This window comes from Gymnogyps californianus, chromosome 1 (assembly GCF_018139145.2).
Source record: "Gymnogyps californianus isolate 813 chromosome 1, ASM1813914v2, whole genome shotgun sequence".
Classification (NCBI taxonomy): domain Eukaryota; kingdom Metazoa; phylum Chordata; class Aves; order Accipitriformes; family Cathartidae; genus Gymnogyps; species Gymnogyps californianus.
In genome coordinates this window covers 163,580,082-163,599,415 of record NC_059471.1, presented here as the reverse complement: position 1 = coordinate 163,599,415, position 19,334 = coordinate 163,580,082, and the positions used below count along the sequence as shown (strand labels likewise).

At 44.4% G+C, this 19,334-nt stretch overlaps 1 protein-coding gene and 1 non-coding gene across 4 annotated transcripts; one reads left to right on the top strand and one right to left on the bottom strand.

The window, feature by feature from the left end:
- Nucleotides 1-3,043: 3,043 nt before the first annotated feature.
- LOC127029795 (U12 minor spliceosomal RNA) lies at nucleotides 3,044-3,192 on the bottom strand. The gene has a single exon (XR_007768228.1). It is a non-coding gene; the product is annotated as a U12 minor spliceosomal RNA (small nuclear RNA).
- Nucleotides 3,193-3,561: 369 nt separating this feature from the next.
- POLDIP3 (DNA polymerase delta interacting protein 3) lies at nucleotides 3,562-17,443 on the top strand. 3 transcript variants are annotated; one of them, XM_050898320.1, is made up of 9 exons: nucleotides 3,562-3,631; nucleotides 7,064-7,451; nucleotides 9,848-9,925; nucleotides 11,759-11,854; nucleotides 13,742-13,924; nucleotides 14,893-14,970; nucleotides 15,521-15,650; nucleotides 16,524-16,590; nucleotides 16,955-17,443. In XM_050898320.1, the coding sequence occupies exons 1-9, from the start codon at nucleotides 3,573-3,575 to the stop codon at nucleotides 17,127-17,129; spliced, it is 1,254 nt and encodes a 417-aa protein (XP_050754277.1). In that variant the 5' UTR covers nucleotides 3,562-3,572; the 3' UTR covers nucleotides 17,130-17,443. The 3 variants fall into 3 exon arrangements, with proteins under 3 accessions (XP_050754277.1, XP_050754284.1, XP_050754292.1); XM_050898327.1 differs by having other exon boundaries at nucleotides 7,064-7,460; XM_050898335.1 differs by lacking the exon at nucleotides 9,848-9,925.
- Nucleotides 17,444-19,334: the final 1,891 nt, after the last annotated feature.

Below are 19,334 nucleotides of genomic sequence, written 5' to 3'. Positions count from 1 at the left end.
ATTTCTGCAAATGTTTGTTTTAGTCCAAGCTAAAGCCCAAATTTGGTCCTTTTTCTTTTTCTGTTCTTATTTTTTAAAATGAAATTTGTTCCTACTAGGAAACATGCGTCTTAATAAATAATTAACAGAGTAATAAAAATCTCAGTTTATAGACATAAACAATAACCAGAACTCAATCAGAACTCACATTAACTGACATTCCTGGTATAACCTTCAAAAATGCTAACGTCTCTATGTCTTCAATCTGAACAAAAAAGGAATGTATAATAACTCGGGAGATGGTTATTGTAATTATTAGGATTCTACTTCAGTGTACAAAACCTGACATAGAAAAATTACCCCTACTGCAGCTAATTCCCCCTTGAGTTTAATTACAAAATTGTTTAATCATTTCCATACAAAATGTTTCTCTGTCAAGGTAATGATTATGGTGATGGTATTAATGCAATCAAGGGGGAGCATACTGCCTACATACTAAATTTTTAAAAGTTTTGTTATAATTAATAGAGAAGAATTAAGGTTTCTAACAGCTTAGATGGTTAGGAGCTTTCCTAACTGAAGTCGGCTAGAAAAGTTATTTGGCTTCTGACACACCGGGCACATGGGTTTCTGTCCTTTGAACAGCAAGGAAACACATCTAACACTGTGGTCAGTCATCGTGACGGATGGACTTTATCTGGACTCAGTAATGATGTGATCTTGCTCCACGGCAACTTATTCGATATTTTCTCTGGCCATGTCATTCTGCTTTTACCTGCTTCATGTGCCTCTGTACGACTCAACGAAGGTAACATTTTAAGTCGGATGCTGTGCCACATTACTACCCCAAGGTTAATATGACGTCCTTCGCATAATTTCCTAATTAATATTTTAAAAAGGAAATTGGCGTGAGACGGGGAAACAGACTCCTCTGTTCTGACTTCCGTGCCCTGGTCTCAGCCGACAAGGGAGACACGCTCAAGGAATCCGCCTCTGAAAAAGCAAGGGCAGGCCTGAAAGTTTCCCAGCACGTTTGGACAAGGAGCCCTTTGTGGGGACCGCTGTGCTCAGGGAGGTCTCTTTGCTGCTGCTTGCACCTTGCCCCCTCTCCCAGCCACGAGAAGGGAAGCGGGGGCCTGGGCCCATCCCTGAGCAAACACTTGACTTCTCACTCACAGCTGCGAGGAGGAACCGGGAGAGACCCGTGAAACTTGAGCTGCAGCTCATTGTGTCTCACAGCAAGAGTAAAACAATCAATCATAAACACGGGGAATGGAAAATCCTGAGGTTTAAACCCTTCCTTCCCACAACAGCACAGCTCATGCCCCCTAACCAGCCTCCCACTGAGACTTCAGCGTGGGAAGGGGGGTGCCTGCAGGGGGAGGGGAGCTCCACTGAAGGAACAGGTGAGCAGGCCTGGACTCTTCACCGGGAGAGATGACTTAGGGGATCACAGGTGGAAGAGAGGGTGGCTAGGAGCTACACACGCACTCTCCACCTTCAGTTGCAAGAACTAGGCTGATGGAAGCAAAACAAACAGGAGGAGGTGGTTCACCACGCAGCAGAGAGTGGAGGTGCTTGCCAAAGGGTGTTGTGGCTGCACAAATATCACTGAGGTCAATGGGCGGCTGGACAGGTGTCTGGAAGTGACCTCCATTGGGGGTCCTTGCAGATTGGAAACAGGATACTGGGTAGATGGCCCTCTGTCTGGAACCGCTTGGGCTGCTCTTATATTCATACAAATTTGCTCAAAGAAGTGTTGCCTGTTAGTTTTGCAGCAGCAGGCATTACTGTTGTCACACACCATCCACCCCACCACCTCAGTTTGACCAAATATCTCGACAGCTGCAGAAAGGCAGCACAAAGAGGGCATAAACTTATTATTGTGTACCCTAATTTGATAGCGATGCAGTCATGTGCCACCCTTGATCCGGATCAAGTACCAGTGGACAACTAAGCAGTGACCTGGCATCACTACCGGTATGACTGTAGGTTCATGAAGGCTCAAAACGTCCCTGAGAGAAAAATCCGTGCTGTGGGATCCTGAGCTCGCGTGGCTGTCAGCAGCCGCCTCAGCTGCGCCTGTCTCCTCTGCATTTGTCCCCGGCCCTCGCTGGCAGCTCCCGCTCCGCTGAAGTCCAAGAGCTTCCTCCCAGGACCTTCCCTGTGGATCTCGCACGGAGCGTGCATGGGCCGGCAGCTCCACAGCGACGCAGTGGATGCCACTGTGGACACTGTGATGCCTCAGGGTCACTGCGGCTCAGGGCGTTGTGGCGAGGAGACGGCAGGAAGCGAACGGTGAGGGCGCGGAGGGGAACCACACCAGTCATCCTCCTGACAGCTGCCAGGGGAGAGACAGCAGTGGGCAGAAGCAAAACTCTGCGTTTTGGCGACATGTCTTCCAACGACAGGAAGAAACCCCCTGCTGCAGGGCCCCGGGGGTATGCTGTGCTGCAAAGGGCATTTTGAGGGAAGCCCAACAGCACCGGGCCCGTGGTGAAACCCAGAGCCACTGTCCTGCAGGTACAGACGCCGCAGCCAGTGAGTCAGGACAGGGCAGGAGGCGACACTGGAAAAGCGCTGGAAAGCTCACCTCTGCCCAAGCCTGCACAAGGCGGCTTTTCCCTTTCACCGCATTGTTTTTTTCCCTGAGTCTGGTTTTAAACAGCATAATTCCTCCCACAAAAGCATAAAAAAAGAATCACTTCCTGCAGACACATGAAATGCTAGGAGGGGTTTGGTGATGTATTTCTAAGCCTCGTGAAGACCCTTAGGCCGGCTCAAACAGACGCATAAACTGGACGGAGCAGATGGGGGGAGGAGGGGGGTGCGGGGCGGAGACAGGAGTTAAGGTTCCCCCCCCCCCCCCTTTACAGCGATTTGATCCACTTCTTCGTTACAATGTGAAAACACGGAAGGGGCGGGGGACGACGACGGGGGGCGGGAGCTCCGCCCTACAGCACCGCCGCTTAAACTCTCCGAGGGCCACGGGCACGGCCGCCCCGCCGGCGCAGCGGTGGTCGGCCGCTCGTGTTCTGTCCTTGGGACGCGCGGCACGGAAAGTCGGGCAGATCACGGCACCCGGGCATCCCGCGAAGTAAGCGGGCCACCCGGGGACGACCTGTACCCGCTCAAAAATTCCTCTCACATTCGCAGTGAGGACCCGGGCGTCACCCCGAGTCGTTATTTTCCTTACTCATAAGTTTAAGGCATAACTGTCGCGTCCCCGCCCCGCTGGCAGAACCCTAAGCGTTAGCTCTCGCGGTCAGGGCGAGCAGCTCCCCACGCCGCTCGACACCGTACAAGCTAACCTCCCGCTGCCCTGATCACTCTGCCCGGTCTCTTTCTCCTTTTGCGCCGCGAACCGCTGCGGCGGCCCGAACCGGGACAGGACATGGCGGGGACCGTATGTAAATGAGGGGCCCAGGCGCCGCTGGGGGTTGTGGGACGCCCTCCCCGCCCCACCCCGCGTCTCGCACTCGGGCGGGGCCGGGGGACTGTCTTACTTCTGGAGGCGGGGCGAGGAGCGGAAGCAGTATGATGTCATGTCCGGGTCTCGCTCGCTGCGTCTTATCGTTGGGCCCCGCGACAAGATGGCGGACCTCTCTCTGGACGAGCTCATACGGAAACGCGGTGTGACGGTGAAAGGGAGGTAAGCGGTCGGGAGGGCAACGCCCCGGGCCCGGCGGCCTCCGGTAGTTCCTCTGTTCTCTCTTCTGGTCGTTCCGCTCCGGAGGCTGTGGGCCGCAGCCTGCCTCGGCGCGGCCCGGCCCTATTCCCCGCTCTCGCCTTTCCATTGGCTTAGGCGTTGGTCTGTGGGGCCGTGCCTTTGGTGCAGATTGGTGGTGGTGGCCGTCGCTCAGGGATGGGGCGGGCCGGGGCCGGGGTGGGGGTCTGTCCCCCCATCTCACCCCCCTGCGCCTGGCGCTGCCCCGCGGGCTCTGGGCCCGGCAGGGCAGGCCCACCCACCGCCTCTCCCCTGCCCTTCTCGGGCCCTTCTCGTTTCTCCCGAGATTCCTGGCACAGCCCATCGCTTCATTAGTGCCTCCGACCTGTGCTTTCCCAGCTACCTCCTGCTTCTCCCCGCCGATTAACCCAGTGGTGCTCCCCAAGCCGAGATCAGCAGGGCCTCGGCGCCCCGAGCCCCCTCGGTATCCGGGCTGCCCTGTATCTGCAGCAGGAGCTGCTGCTGGGCTGCCGCTCATCGTCGGGCAGTGCCCTGGGGGTGCCCGGTCCCCCCGCAGCTCCCAGAAGCGGTGCGTTGATGAGCGGCACGGTGCATTGTGGGATAGCCGTGGGAGGTATAGTTGTGCCATAGGGAGCTGTAACTGTAGCAAAGCTGATTGGGATCCGCACAGGGGAGGCTTCAGGCTGGAATGGCTTCATCAAAATTGCTGCCTGGCCCTTGGAAACTGTAGTCTCTGTAGTGTAGTTAACGATACTCGGACAGATTGTTTGAAATGCTTGTGTGGATGTGGAGTGTGTTACATCTTAGCTACAAGATTAGATTCTTTCTTTGTATGGCAGATGGCTCCAGTGTAGGCTGGGCCATTTGCTCTAGTGCCTCTGTTGGCCGTTCTTATCTGGCTTCTTTGGTAGCTTTTCATCTTCCCTTTTGCCATAGTCTCTCGATGCTTCTGAAGATCTTGTCCATGAATTTCTCCCCATCTGTGTTAGCTAAATGTGCTCCTTTTTTGTTGTTGTTTTGTTGAGGTTTTTTTAATTTAATGGTCACTGGGGAATGTTAGGTTTTAACTCTGACTGTCTACACTTACATGTTTAGAGTAGTATTTTGAAAGTTATCTGCTAACGTATACTAGCAAAACATTCGAACGCATATTTAAACCCTAGTCTAGACAAGGCCTTGGCTTTGCGCTTTCATTCATGTTATCCTGTGTATTAGGAACAGTCTTATGCTGCTTAATATGCCAAGCACCTCCTTTCTCCTTTTTCAAATCCCTCCTTAACTCTCATTTTCTTCCAGGAATTCTTTCTGCTTTTATTTGCTGAACAATAATCCCTCTGCAGCACTGTAAGAATTTTTATGCCTTGTATTTCTCGTTTGGCATGTTTAGCTCACTTTATAAGATTTCTGAGGTAGCTAACTTGACTTTGTGAAGCCTGGATAAATTGAATAAACTTAAATCATTATATCCATGCTGTTCAGTAGTCTAGATGAAGTAACAGAAAAATCTTTACCTACAAAATGTACTAATCCACAAAATATTCAAGCCAGAACTTGGAGTTCTGGAAAGTGAATGAGATGTTTGAGATTCCCTTTTATTTCAGGTGCTGTGGCACAAACAGTTAATGCTGTTATAGGGTGGGCAATTCTCTATGGAAGAGAGTTGCTTATTAGGATAAACACAAGTCTTCAGAGACGGTGTAATCATTAGTACAGAGTTTCCTAACCAATTCCATTAGTTCGTGTCATTAACAGTTTTAATTCTGGCTTAAATGCTGATACATATATTTCTGGTTTTACTTTGACCTCTTTTATGCTGATTAAAAAGAACCACTCATCAAGCCCTTCTGCAGCACTCTAACTGAATGCTTTTGACATAGCTAAATTAATGCTTTTTAAAATTGCAAGGGAAGTCTTGTTCTGTGGCTGTTGCTTTATGGGTACTGTTAGTCTTCTGTATTATTCTGGATATATTTAAATAAATGGTCTTAATAATACTCCTGTTTCTTCTAGCTAGTGTGCTTTGGCTGTATGAGAGAGCAGCCATAGGATTCTCAGCTAGGTAACCACATGGGACCCCAGTCCTAGCTCTCCGGTTGTCTGGACATGAGAATGAAAGAGACAGAAGTAGAGGTTCAGTCTTTTGTCTCTCTCTCTCTCTCTTTTTTTTACAGATCTCTCCACTGAAAATACATGACTGTAAATAATGTTAAGATTGTAGGGTTAGATCAGGAAATACTGATATAAAGCTGTATGAAGAACTCAAACTGCATCATAATTTGAATTTGTGATGTTAGCCTTTTTGAGTATTACCACAAATTCTAGATATCTACTTTTAGACTTTGTAATACTGGGCAATACATTTCGGAAAGCAGACAAACACTGTAGCCCTCTGTAGCTTATTTTGAATTTTAAAAAGCCAACAGCAAGAATATTTTTTCAGTACCTTAACTTCAAAATTTCTCTTACCACTTTGTCATCTTTTAAAAAAAAAAAAAAAGAAACCCAATGGAGAAAAGAAAACCTTAAAAAATACTTAAAGGAGGAACTCTATTAAAAAATTAGACAAGCTATTTCCTTTTAGGGTAGATTTCGAAAAAGTGAATCAGACCTGTAACAAGAAGCTAGTTTCAGCTTTCACTGCATAATGGGCTGCTTCTTAGTAATACTTGTGTACAAGTACAAATGCTGTCCTTTCTGTGGGCTGTTATTTTTCTATGCTCAGTATTGTGATGATGATGTGCTTGAAAAGTAACGGCCATCGAGTGCAGCAGCTCTGTTAGTAGATTAAAGAAGAGGCAGTGATGTTAAGTAATTTGACTGATAAGTATTCTTGGTGGCAGTTAATCAACTTTGCAACTGGTGGCTTTGAACTGAGATTGATACTGGTGCTTGTACATCCTAAAATCCAAGCCTCTACATTCCCACAAATCTGAACTTGCTGCGCATAATTCTTGAAATCACGTGTAGTTCCATGTTTCCTTTGTATCAGGACATATTATTGTATTACAAAAGATGCTTTAGCAGACCTGCTCAGTCCTAAAGCTAGAAAGTCTGTTTCTGTTCCTCTTTGTCTTCAAAGGTTTCCCCAAAGTACCTAAGCTGTTGATGAATTTTGCTTAGATGTAGTATGTACTTAGCACAGCTGAAATCAGACCCTTTACTTAAGTTTGTAAATGTGAGCTTAACGGTGGATTTTGGTAATCAGTTCTTTAGCTGTTTATGTAGAAAGTAAAATCCAGCATAAAACAGCTTAGGAGCTCTACTGTTATATTTGCACATCTAACCTGAGTAGATTTCTGTGCAGTAATAATGAGCTTTTGTTTGCAGCAACACAAATACTTTTATTGATACTGTATCACATCTTATAATGTCTGAAACTTTCCTCCCCCCCCCCAGGCTTAACACAAGGCCAGTGTTCGGAGGTGTAAGATCTCGCATTGGGATCCAGCAAAATCTTCTAAATAGATCATCACCAGCTGTCAGCTTCCAGCGGACGTTTGATGCCCGACAGAAGATAGGACTCACTGATGCCCGACACAAACTGGGGGTTAAAGATGCCCGTGAAAAACTGGTTCAAAAGGACGCTCGGTTCAAAATCAAAGGGAAGGTGCAGGATGCTCGAGAGATGTTGAATTCCCGTAAGCAGCAAAGTGTTGCTGCTGAAAAGGTGACCAAAGTGGTGGATGCCAGAGAGAAGATCAGCTTAAAAAGGAGTGCTCCAGCTGCTATCAGCCCAACTATGGGGACAGTAAATCCAGCCATGAAAATCACCAAAACTATCCAAGTAGGTCAAGCAAACCGCCTCTGAGCCCCTCAGTTGTTATACAGGAGTCCAGTAGAAATGATAATACATGAATATGTTCACATGTTTACAATAGAAGCAATCGTGATACAGTTCAGTCCAGCCTGTAGGGCAGGATTCGGAGCCTTTTGGGTGTCCTTGCAGCTGCTTGGGGCTTTTTGTAGAAGCCCAGCTTTCATTTAAATTTTCATTTGAATTTTGGGCCCAATAGAGACTAAAGCAGAGCTCCTGTCAATGATTCAAGACAACTACTTTAATGCTATGTAGTCTCTTTCCCACCTAAATACAAAGAAAATGTATGCATTTTTTGTCGTTCTTATAGCACCCCTCTTTGCAAGTCTGATGTGGTGGATTGTCCTGTCTAAATAACTGGTTTATCCTAGTGGTGGGATAACAGTTTAGAATATACAGCTATGTTTGTATCTAAGAAGATCTAAAATTCAATGAGCCCTTCTACAATTTCTCTATTTCTACTTGTCTGGTTTTCAGGAAAGCCCTGGCTTCCAGGGAGTTGCCTGATTACATGATGCATTCCTGCTGAGGCTCAGGATTTATTTCAATTGCAATATAATAAGTTGGTCACCCTAACCTGCTGATTTCCTTTGACAATTTTCTAATTTCACTTTGCTGTGTATGCAGTAACTTGATTCCTAGCAAACTTCTCTGAGAAACAACTACTATTTAACTATGTGTGTGTTAGGTACAGTGGGTAGAGTCAAAAGGGAAGTTTCCAGACTGTCAGGATTGTTGTTTGAGGAGTGATTTTGTTCCTCACCTTTACAAGCATGTAGTTGAAGTTCCTAGCCTACCTCTTCTATTTTCTTCCTCCCAAAGTTCAACAGTGTGCTTAAACATACCCAGAAGATCTCCTATTCTCATCAGTTTGAAAGCCTAGATGAGTCTGCTTTCTGTTCAGCTGTGGGTTTTACTGAAGAGTGTCAAATACATTTCTTCTGTAAATTAGCTTAGGAAATTTCCCATTACTCTGCAGGTTTACTGCCAGGCTGACCTAAGAAAGAGAAAGGACTCTTGTGGCAGTAAGAAGGGCTAATCGCAGAGCAAGAGAGCAGTCTGTTCAGTAGTCTTTAATTAGTAGGGTAATTAGTACTCATGCTGTCCTCCTAAGCCAAATCACCACCATCAGCCATTAGGAGTTGAACATTTTCTACAAAGTTTCTAGGAGTTAAAGTAGTTTCCAGAGACTTCGTACAGTAGCAATTTGCTCTGACCTGATTTTTTTTTTTGTATGACTTGGTTTGACCTATGGTACTTTCTGTTTGTTAGACAACAGTGCAAGAAAAAAATATTGTAGGCTATAATGGTGATTAAGACTGTAGACAGAACCATGCACATGAGCAATTATCATTTTTTAAAAGATTTATACCAAAATTCCAAATTGCCCATGGCCTTCCTCTCTTCCCAAATGTGGGAGCAGAATCAAACTAAAGTATCTTGATCTGAGATGCAGCATACAGCTCTAATGTCCTGTACTGAGGTCTTGTTTCTCATAAAGGAAGGAAAAAAGTCTTTGAAACCCAAAGAATTTCCATAGCTCTGCTGGTGTTTCCATAGGACAGGTACCCTTGTTTCTGAATTGATTAGCAAATTGAAACATGAGGGTGCTGTGGTGCAAATTTTACTGCCTTTATGGAGTATTTTTGTAAGAAGACCCATTCTTTTCTGTAATGGACAGCTTCCAGCTTTTTTGAAAACGAAAAGGGCATTTTTGAGGGAGTTGCTGCTTGATTTTGGCTGTTGATTACTATAGCTACGTTCCCTGACTACTTCTGTTGTGGTTTCCCTGTTTCACGGGATAACAGGCTGCAGAAGGGTCAGCTGCACTACCCTGTGCATCATTTCATTCCACTACAGCTTATTCCAGCTCTAGTGTGAAGGGATAGTATATACTTCTCCCTTGAAATGGAACTGAACTAAAATGTGTTGTGTCCCAACTTGTTGAGTTTGATGGAAATAGGTATCTTTGGTTCCCTGTAGCATGAAAGAAGAGAAGCTTACTTACTGATTTACCCCATTCATAGTTTCATATTGGCATAAAAGTAGATCTAGTCAGTGCTGGCAGGGCTGGAGTTAAGTCCCCTTTCCACTAATCTTGGACTAAAACTCAAGTAATTTGAATCAGTTTCTGTGCGTGGCCTTAGGCTTTAATTTCTTCGATTAAGTGAAGCTATCTCATATTGAACATATGACAGGAAACATAGACGTTATCTAATAGCATATTGTGGTAATATATTTCAAGAGCAGGAGAGTGAGTTTCGTTTAAGTGGTCTCAGGGTATCAGCTAACAGCTCTGATCTTCTGAAATGGGGATCTGGTGGACTGTAGTGTTTAATGCTTTGGTTCTTTCTCTCTAACTGTAGCAGAAGGCTCCAGTTCCTGGACACTCTCATCCAGCAGGAATGAGGATCAATGTGGTGAACAACCATACACACAAACAGGTGTGTGCCTGCTCTGTGCTCTTTGTTACCTTTGGGGGGAAGGAACGTGTCCAGAAACATTGGCAGGTGCAAAGAAAACTTTAAGTAGCAAAGAAAAGTGTTGGAAGTTCTCTAACAGCTTAGCTCCCTGTTCTTGTGTGGTTAAGATATGTTCATGGTAATTGAGGTTTTCATTTAGTCTAATTGATCTCGATTCCTTGTGTGTTATATGAATGCAAAGTAGGTATTCACAGTTTTTATCTGTATGTGCTAATGGTTTTTTTTTCCTAGAGACTGTGACCTTTAGCTATGATGTCTTTCTGTAAGTTTCTCAGTGACACCACATCAGATCAAGTTGTTGGTTGTTTTGATTCAGCATCCTGCCAGCCTCTTCAGAGAATGAATATGATTGTACATGGTCAAATGTTCTACAGTGAGATGGGAGAGGGTATAACCTTCCTGTCAAATCCCAGCTGTGGGTCCCTGCTGGAAACCTGATAGTGAATGATGTTAACTGGTATTCTGATGTACTTTCAAAGTTGCCATATCCCTTATCAAGCAGACTTTGAGGAAGACCCTAGAATTTGTGCTGTCTCTTCTGGGACCAATTTTAAAGGCCTTTGTCACAGCCCCCAGCCATTCAGCCACCTTACCATCTTGGGTGCTTTCAGAGAGAAATTACATGTTTTTATTACTTGTTTTATTTTGTGTGTGTGTATACATGAAGTATTACATGAAATACTGGAAAACTGACATTCACAATATCATGTCCTGGGTTTTTTTGGCCTTGATTATGGTAACTTCAGCTATTTGTGTATATTATCTCTACATTGACCTGCTGCCCTCACCTATCCCAGATGCTGTCACTTAAGGAAGTGTCTTCATTATTCTGACCTCATCACTATAAGCCTTGAATCCATTTTATTTGTCTCAAACTCAAGTCCCTTGTCCTGATGGCTAGCATTTTTCCCGGTTCTTTTCTTTTCTGCACAGTTCTCCTCTGTTCTACCATCCCTTTTGGTTTTTTTCCTTCATAGCTTTTCTGTGACTGGAACAACTTTCCTGTTTGTAAACCAGAATCTTGCTGACTATGAAAACCCACTTATTTTGCAAGCTCTCATTGCTAATCCCTCCATTTTTCTTTACCTTTCTACTGAATTAATGGGAAGCTGTTTTGAGTTGTGACTTCTTATGTTCTGGGCAGTGCCATATGTGTATAGACTTTTTCTTAACATTATTTAGAGGCTATGAAAAAATATTTGCGTAGGAGTTTGCCTCAGTGTTTTAAGGCAGGGCTGAGTGTTAAGTTGAACTGGCAAATTAATTATTCATTCAGTAAATCTCCTAGTGCAGTGTTTTCTAGTGCCAGACGGATATGTGCTGTGCTGAGGAAAGCAGGCTATTCAACAGCAACGTTCAGTTCAGATGTATTTGGCAGGCATCTGCTTAATTTAAAAAAAAACTAATTAAAAAAAAAATCATATGCACAGGCTTCAACTCTAAAGGTAGCAGGGTGCTAAAAAGTAAGACACTGAGGCTTTATTCCATTAATGTGGTTTCATCAGTCCTGATGAGGTGTAGGGATTAGAGAAACTGTGTGTGGTTTCAGTACACCTACGGAAACAGTTTTACTGTGGCATTTCTGGAAAAGAAGTTTGATAGTTTTTACACTGATGTTTTGAAATGGACTTGCGTACCTTCAGCTCTGTGTCCCCAAGCTTCAAGGACAGGAGTAAGGTCCAATGTAGTCATGTTCATTACCTGAAGAAGGCTGAAGACAGGAGAAAACTATTTTGGAAATGATGTCTAGATTAAATCTACGTGCTTGTAAACTATTACCTTGCTTCTCTTCAGGGTCTGTATGACATGGAAGATGATGATGAAAGTGTCTCTCCCCTTACTAGCAAACAGATGAAAATCACCACCACAAACAGTTTCCTGCACAACGCGGTAAGGGATTATCTGAACAGTTCCCACCACGCCATGCTCACATTGGGCAGACACACAGGCTGCGGCTTTGCAGGGCTTATGTTCTTTTAAAGTATGTAAACAATGCTTTCTCCTGAAATGTTTGCTCTTCACCCCACCCTTCCCTTTTGTGCCAATGCTTCTAGTGTTATTTTTGGGTCAGAGTCCTTTTAGGCTAACTGTGGTTTTATAGGCCTTTTGCAGCCAGAATGTATGCTTTCTCCCTTGCTGGCAGGTTGCTGCATGTTAGCTCTTGACTTTCTTCTTGTTGGGGAAGTGCTTTGAACCTATCTCGTTATTGTCTGAGCAAGCAAGGGAAGCTTTCTGCTGCTTCTAGAGACTGGACATCAAAGCACGAAATCTCTTGCCATACAAAATCTTAGTTGGCAGCTTATTGGGGAGTACTGATGCTCTGGAGAAGATGGAATTTCAACACAGACAAATGCGAGGCCCTGCTCTTGGGATGGGCTAACCCTCTGCAGCTTAAGCTGAGAACTGACTGGCTAGAAAGCAGCTTTGTAGGAAAGAGCCTGGGAGTCCTGCTGAGTGATATACTAAGAATGAGTTAGCAGTGCATCCTTCCAGCAGTGAAGGCCAGCTGTAGACTGTATGTTAGTAAGGTCATAGCCAGTAAATCAATGAAGATAATTATTCTCATCTGTTTGGCATTTTGAGAATGCACCTGGAGTTCTATGCCTATTTTGGGGCTGTGTGATACAAGAAAGACACTGACAGACTGGAACCAATACAACAGGGCAGTCAGAGGGCTGTAGTGCATGATGTGTGAGGAGAGGGTGAGAGAGCAGTGTCTCTGAAGGCTGAGAAGAGAAGGCTGTAGTGAGATCTGTCCACTCTCACTGCCTAATACACGGTCATGGAAAAGGTAAAACCCAGGTCCTTCTCAGGAGTAAACAGGGAGAAGATGAACCAACAAATGTGTTGCAGCAAAAGAAATTCTAGTTGGATGGGGCGGGGGGGGGGGGGAGTTGTGCAGTTCTCAGGGTATTGATCAGCATCTGGCACAGGGACCCAGAGAGGTGGTGAAATCGCCGTTCTCAGATATTCAGAGTTTAACTGGATAAGGCCCTGAGCCAACCTGATGTGTCTTTGACGTTAGCCCTGTTTCAGACCTGGGGCTTGGACATAGGTTAGCCCTACATTACTTTCTGGTTCTGAAAAAGCAAATTCATGTGGTTTTACCATCACACAGACAGTCTAGTGCAATGATTATCCCATGTTTTTTTCTCATGTGGGTATTCAGAATAGAGCTCCTGGCCATTTGTGATCCTTACAAACAGCCTTATGGTTGGCTTTTGGTTTTTTTTCCCCAGGAGTAAATGTGTTATCTCCAGTGTTCACAGCAGCTACCAAGCACAATTTTTAGTCTGGCTTTAAACTCGGGTAGTTCCAACTAGAAAGGTTACACTCCATGTCTTTGTGTGCACCCTAGCTTGGTGTTTCTGAAGAAGTATTGCTGTTTGTACTAGAGCAGCTCAGTTTTATTGTTAATGAGCAATCTTTTTGAACACTTTGTAAAGTACTTGAAAATCATTGGATAAAAGGAGCTTTTCAAATTCAAATCACACTGGTAAAGTTCATTTTAAGCAGAATATGAAACTAAAAAGTACTCGTTAGTGAGGGAAGTGCTCTTTTGGGATAAACATATCTTTTTATGTTTATGCCCAGAAACTTTAGTTGTTTTTTGTCTCAAAGCTGAAAGCCTCCAGCACTGTAGTGGTTTTGACACCGGGAAGGACATGCAGTTCTTGGTGTGTGCTAGTAATACCCTCCTGCTGTTGGTGCTTGAAAGAGAGGGATGACTTTTGTAGCCTGCAGGTCTCAGAGATACTTTATTCTTTCTTCCTGTAGACTGGGCTGAGTGGCAATAAATTCTCTCTGGCCAAGACTGTTCCCCTGACTAAAGTGGTCCAGAATGACACATACACAGCTCCACCTGCACCTCCCTCTCCTATGCGGACAAAGGCCTTGACAAACATGTCCCGGACCTTAGTGACAAAGGAGGAGCCTCCAAAAGAACCGGCACCTGTTGAGGTGAGCTCAGGGAAGTGGGAGATGCTCTTTATAGAAGTCTCTGAAACATCTGAAACTTGCTGTTCATCGGTTATGTGAGCAGCTCATTTCTGCCTGCCTTCCACCATTATTTCTGGGACTCCATCAGGCTTATTCTGATAACTGCAACCACATCCCAGGAATTTGAAACCTGTCTAAACATCCTTTTCTTCAGAGTTTATTGAGAGACTGGGAATTCTCATAGTGCATCTTGCTTCTCTCAACTTTTCTCTCTAGCATGCAAGCACATGGTCGTGGAGGAAATCATGTTACAGGGAGGTGGCAGTTGTTGTTTGGACACTCCTTGGTGGCTTCCATGTCCCTAGGAATAGTGTTTTAACACTACTAGATATGTTGTCTTCTGTCTGCTCCTGTTAGCAAGGAGAAAAACAGGATTCTTCCAAATACAGCTTCTTGCTGTACACGCAAGACCTTTCAGGCAATTTGTAGACAACCTGCCTGGAATTGCATTGCCAAACTGCCTGATGTTGGGTACAGGTAACCCACCAGGTGTTCCCAGGCATGTTGAGTTCAGCATGCTCTTGAGGGGCTGAAGCCATATTTTGGGGTTTGCTGGCTGGTGTAGAGTGTAGCAGAGACAGGTGCTTAAAAGTGTGGGCATGACCAGAGAGTACTTAAAAGTGTGGGCATGACCAGAGAGTACTGTGTATGTGTGCGGATTAAGTTAGTGTTATACTTGGGAATGAAAGAGGAAAGTTACTTCAGAGAGAAATTAGCATGGAAAAGGAGCTCCTTTTCACCATCAGATGAGCTGGGCTTTTGTGAGCATTGATACTTCCCGTTACTAGCTGTAGCTCTCTCCTTTGTGTGTGTGTACAGACTTTCCCAGACATCCCTTTAGTGACTTTTTTTAATGCTTTCTCTGCTGTGCTGTCTTGCCTGCTGCATTTCTGACCTTTTTTATGTGATGCATTTGTTTGTGTTGGCAGCTGGCGTTCAGTCCTTTGGAAGGCACAAAGATGACCGTAAACAATCTGCATCCTCGAGTCACAGAGGAAGACATTGTTGTGAGTGTTGCTTACTGCTGAACTGTGGATGAGTGACGCTTCCTTCCCTTATCCTACCTCTTTTGACAAATCAGTTGATATGTGGGTTTGCTTTCCTTGCAGAAACTTTGATTCCTGATTGTTTTGGCTTTTGTTCACTTTTTTTAAGAAACTGTGTACTTAAGAACATGGGACAGAATCCCATTTTTAGGGTGTACTGAGATACCTGACATCGTATAGAAGAGTTCGTGCCAAATGATGCTTGGTGTTCTCCTTGAACTTATGCCCCCATCTAGGTGCTTCCATTCCCAGCAGGCTAAGAACGAGCCTGGTCTTCATGCGTGACAAATGGTATAGAGTACTGGCCTTGAACTTTTCTTCTTGTGCAACCTGTATTACTAATGCCAAGTACTCATACCATAGCAAACACAATAAGTGTCAAGATTCTGCCATGTGTTTACTAAGCAGGATGGGTGGTGCAATTAGGAAACTAAACCTTTCTCACTCAGTATCTTTGGTTGAAGCGGTACCTTTGATGTGACCATGGTCATGACTAACTTTCTGCCCTCAGGAGTTATTCTGTGTGTGTGGCGCTCTGAAGCGAGCCCGGCTGGTGCACCCTGGAGTGGCTGAGGTAGTATTTGTGAAGAAAGAAGATGCTATCACAGCATATAAGAAATACAACAACAGGTGCTTAGATGGTAAGTTTGAGGCCAGCGTTGCTTTTAGGATAGATAAATCAATGATGACTTTTCCACCTCAGCGGAGAGTTTAAAAGCATCTCAGATGCTTATATGCTACCAAGAGAGAGGAAATGCCAGAAAATCAGTTCAAGAGCTAGACAATGTAATATGCACCTATGTAACTAGCTGAATATATGCACAGTTTATTTAAGTGAAATTCAAAAAAATCTTTTCCTAGAAAAAGAATGCTCAAAGCTAGAGGCAGGGTCCCAGTGAGTCTGCTGGTCTAACTTCCAGATTAAATTTCTTTTGTTTCTAATCCAGTGCCAAGAGCTAGATAGCCCTTAGGAAGGCTTTACCTCGTTATAGAATAGCTGTTTGCAAAGTACAAGTGAAACTAATATTTGCAAAAGTCTCAAGGTGTAGTCAGAGACATTTTGAATTGGACTTGTAAAACAATTAGTATCAGCTTCTCCATAGACTTTGAACAATGCAATTTTTAATCTGGATCCACCTGCAATGTTCTTACAGGCTGAAATTAGCTGTTAATTTTTAGCTGGAAATACATGTGTTTTCTTTCTGTAGATGAGTGACGTGTTACGAATGTCAGGTGAGGAGCAGACAGCTGAGAATGGGAGATTCTCTTGTGTCTCTGCTAAGGGTTTTGTACCTATATGTAACTTCTTAATTAGTGTGATTCTTTATATTGTACTGAGCGTTTTAGTGGCTCTTCTGTTGCTGTCATTTTGCAACAAAAGATGTATCGGCTGTTCTTTCTCATGTTTCCCTAGCATGTGGAACTCTATTGCTTGCACTGTAGCGTGATATTTCTGGGGTCTTGCCTTACCACAATTCTGATAGAATGACTTTTTTTATTGTGTTTTTGTTTAGGTCAACCAATGAAATGCAATCTTCATATGAATGGGAATGTCATCACCTCAGACCAGCCTATATTGCTGTAAGTGTCCTTTGGGTGGGGGGAAGAACCAAACATGTTTTCAGGTTCTGTTTTGAGGAGTACCTGAGGGGAGGGAAACTGTTGGCAAATTGTTGTCCCATGAATATTTTCCTTCTCTTCCTCTCTGTGGCACTCTTATGTTGAGCTGAGTGCAATATAGCTTGACTCTATAGTGTTCTCAGCCCTGAGGTTCAAAATGAGTCTGAGATGAGGAAGTTTTCTTGTGAGGAAAGCATATTCAAAGCCTTTATCTCTAATATAAGGTAAGGGGGCAACATGAATAACAGTAAATGCAGCCACAATGTTAAATTTTATTTCATAACGAGAGGTTAAATACTGCTTTTTTTTTTTTTTAATCCTCCAGCCGATTGAGTGATACCCCTTCAGTGAAGAAGGAAGGAGAACCACGCCGGTCAAGTGCAAGCGCCTCCTCAAATCCCCCAGCTGAAGTGGACCCTGACACTATCTTGAAGGCACTCTTCAAATCCTCAGGGGTCTCTGCCTCTGTGCAGCCCACAGAATTCAAAATTAAACTCTGAGAAGGGGGAGCAAGCAGCGGACTGGAAAACTCATTTAAGTTGGGGAATGAGGAAAAGTGCAGGAGTGCAGATGTTATTTGCATTTGCCTGCCTTGAAATTTTTTGTTTTCTATGATCGCTACCTTACTGTACAATAGTGTTTCCTCTTGTGTGTGTACTTTCTGTTTTCATAGTTGGAGTTTTCTTCCATGATTTTTTTTCCAAAAGAATAACCTCCCCCTTCTGCCAGTAATGTATTACCAAGCATATACCATGTAACTCCCTCCTTTACTCCAAAGCCCCTAGTGGCCATTAAAAGTGCACATAGACTTTGAGGGAAGGAGTGGTGATCTCCTTCTCTTTTCTTCTGACTGACCCTTAACTAAAAGGTGCATCCCCTTGATTATCAGCAGGCAAGAACAACACATTGTTTCTGAAATTGCTGCATGGGGTACAAAGTCAGGTGTGGCTCCGTACAGGAAGCGCCATGATGCATCTTTGACTTGTGTGCATTCGGTGGCATACTGCTTCACTCTGGCTGTTGGACGTTTTTCTGCTCAGCAGCTGTGACACTGAGAAGAAGTGTGAAAAACTCAGCTTCCCGCTGTGTATGCCAGCCAACAGAGGCATCAGGTAGAAAGGACATATGCACAAGTGCACCACCCATTGTGCTATGGGAGGGATGCTTCGACTCTGGTAATGCAGAGAGGTGGGGGGAAAAAAAAAGGTTCTGGCATTTGTACAATGAATATATTAGCCCTGTAGGGTCAGGGTCAGTTGCTCTCTTCTTTCTGGACTGAAAAAAGAGAACCAGTCCTGTGTTCAGGGTTAGAGGAAATCCAAGTGTTTCACTCCCATTGGACTGTATTGCATCCTCCTGCTGATGCAGGGACATTGATTTTTTTTTTTTTCTTACCTTGTAACTTACCCAGTCTCCTATAAAATGGAAGGAGCTAGGGGCCTTTTTCAGATACTAATACATAGGAAGCGGTCTTTTCTTGCGCCTGAGAACTCACTACTTTGAGAGATGTCATTTGAGCAACGTTTGGCCGCTGTGCGGGCATGCTGCTCACTGCATGGATTTGGAGGATGATTGCTGCACTTCATGGCTTCAGGGAGAGGAGAGCAGTTAGTGCTCCGTAAGGAACACAGGAGAGGAGTGTTAAGCAAGTGCCGTGCAGAGCAGCGAGGATGTACCTTGGGCCAGTGAGCATCTGTGACGAGCCACAGGCCGCTAGGTGGCACTTCCGATACTTCCTTTGTTAGTGCAGCATTATTGCCATGGATATTTGAAGTCCCAGTAGCTCCGTTCGTTTGTATTTGTTCAAGTTGTGTTATAAGAGAGGAAAGCTAAGAGCCACTTCCAGAATCTGGCTGGCATTTGAGCTTGATCCTTCTAGCTAGGAGACTAACGTAATCCATTCTGTTCAGCTCTGCTGAACTTTAATGGACTCTCTGTAACTGTTGTAGGTCCAGATTCCATTTCTTGGTCAAGCCTATGTTTCTTTTGCTTTCTTGTTCTGTATTAACTCTTTGCTCTATCTAGCTCATGCAGACCATTCCTCTATCTCACTGTATCCCTTTTAGCGTGGAAATAACTGAGGACTTGGCAGGACTTGTTTTTCCAGAGTACTCTCTTTGGTTTGGAAGCCAATGACACCGTTATTGGTAGGGTGCTTCATGTGAACAGCAGATGTTTGTAGGGGAGGGGACCTAAGACAGCTATTGTTCTCCTTTTTTAGATTGCCCATCAAACACCTGTGTTTTATTAAAAAAAAAAATGGGGGAGGGGGAGGAAACATTAGGGGTTGGAGAAGATAATGTATTAACTGTTTCTGAATAAACGTTTGTTATACAGAGAGTGGATTCTAAGCCTTTTTAGATGCTGTGAAGCAACTAAAGATAGGTGGAGTTGTTCCAACATTGAATCAAGCGTGCTTTCAGAAGAATATAGAAACTTCAAAACTGATAATGTGATGAAGAGCAAGAGGAGTATATGGATGAGAGAATTGATACTCCTAAGCCTTTTAATCTGGCTCATCGAAATTAGTAGCTGATTCTTGCTAAGTGGGAGCAATTTGTGTCCCCACCTAGTTCCAATTCTGTTGTCACAGAAAAGAAAAAGAATGACTTTCGTTATTGACAGCCTAGTAATTTTAAAAGTAATTCTATTAAAATACAGCTGTGAAATCAGGATACCTGTTCTAGGTGAAGTAGGGTACTTTC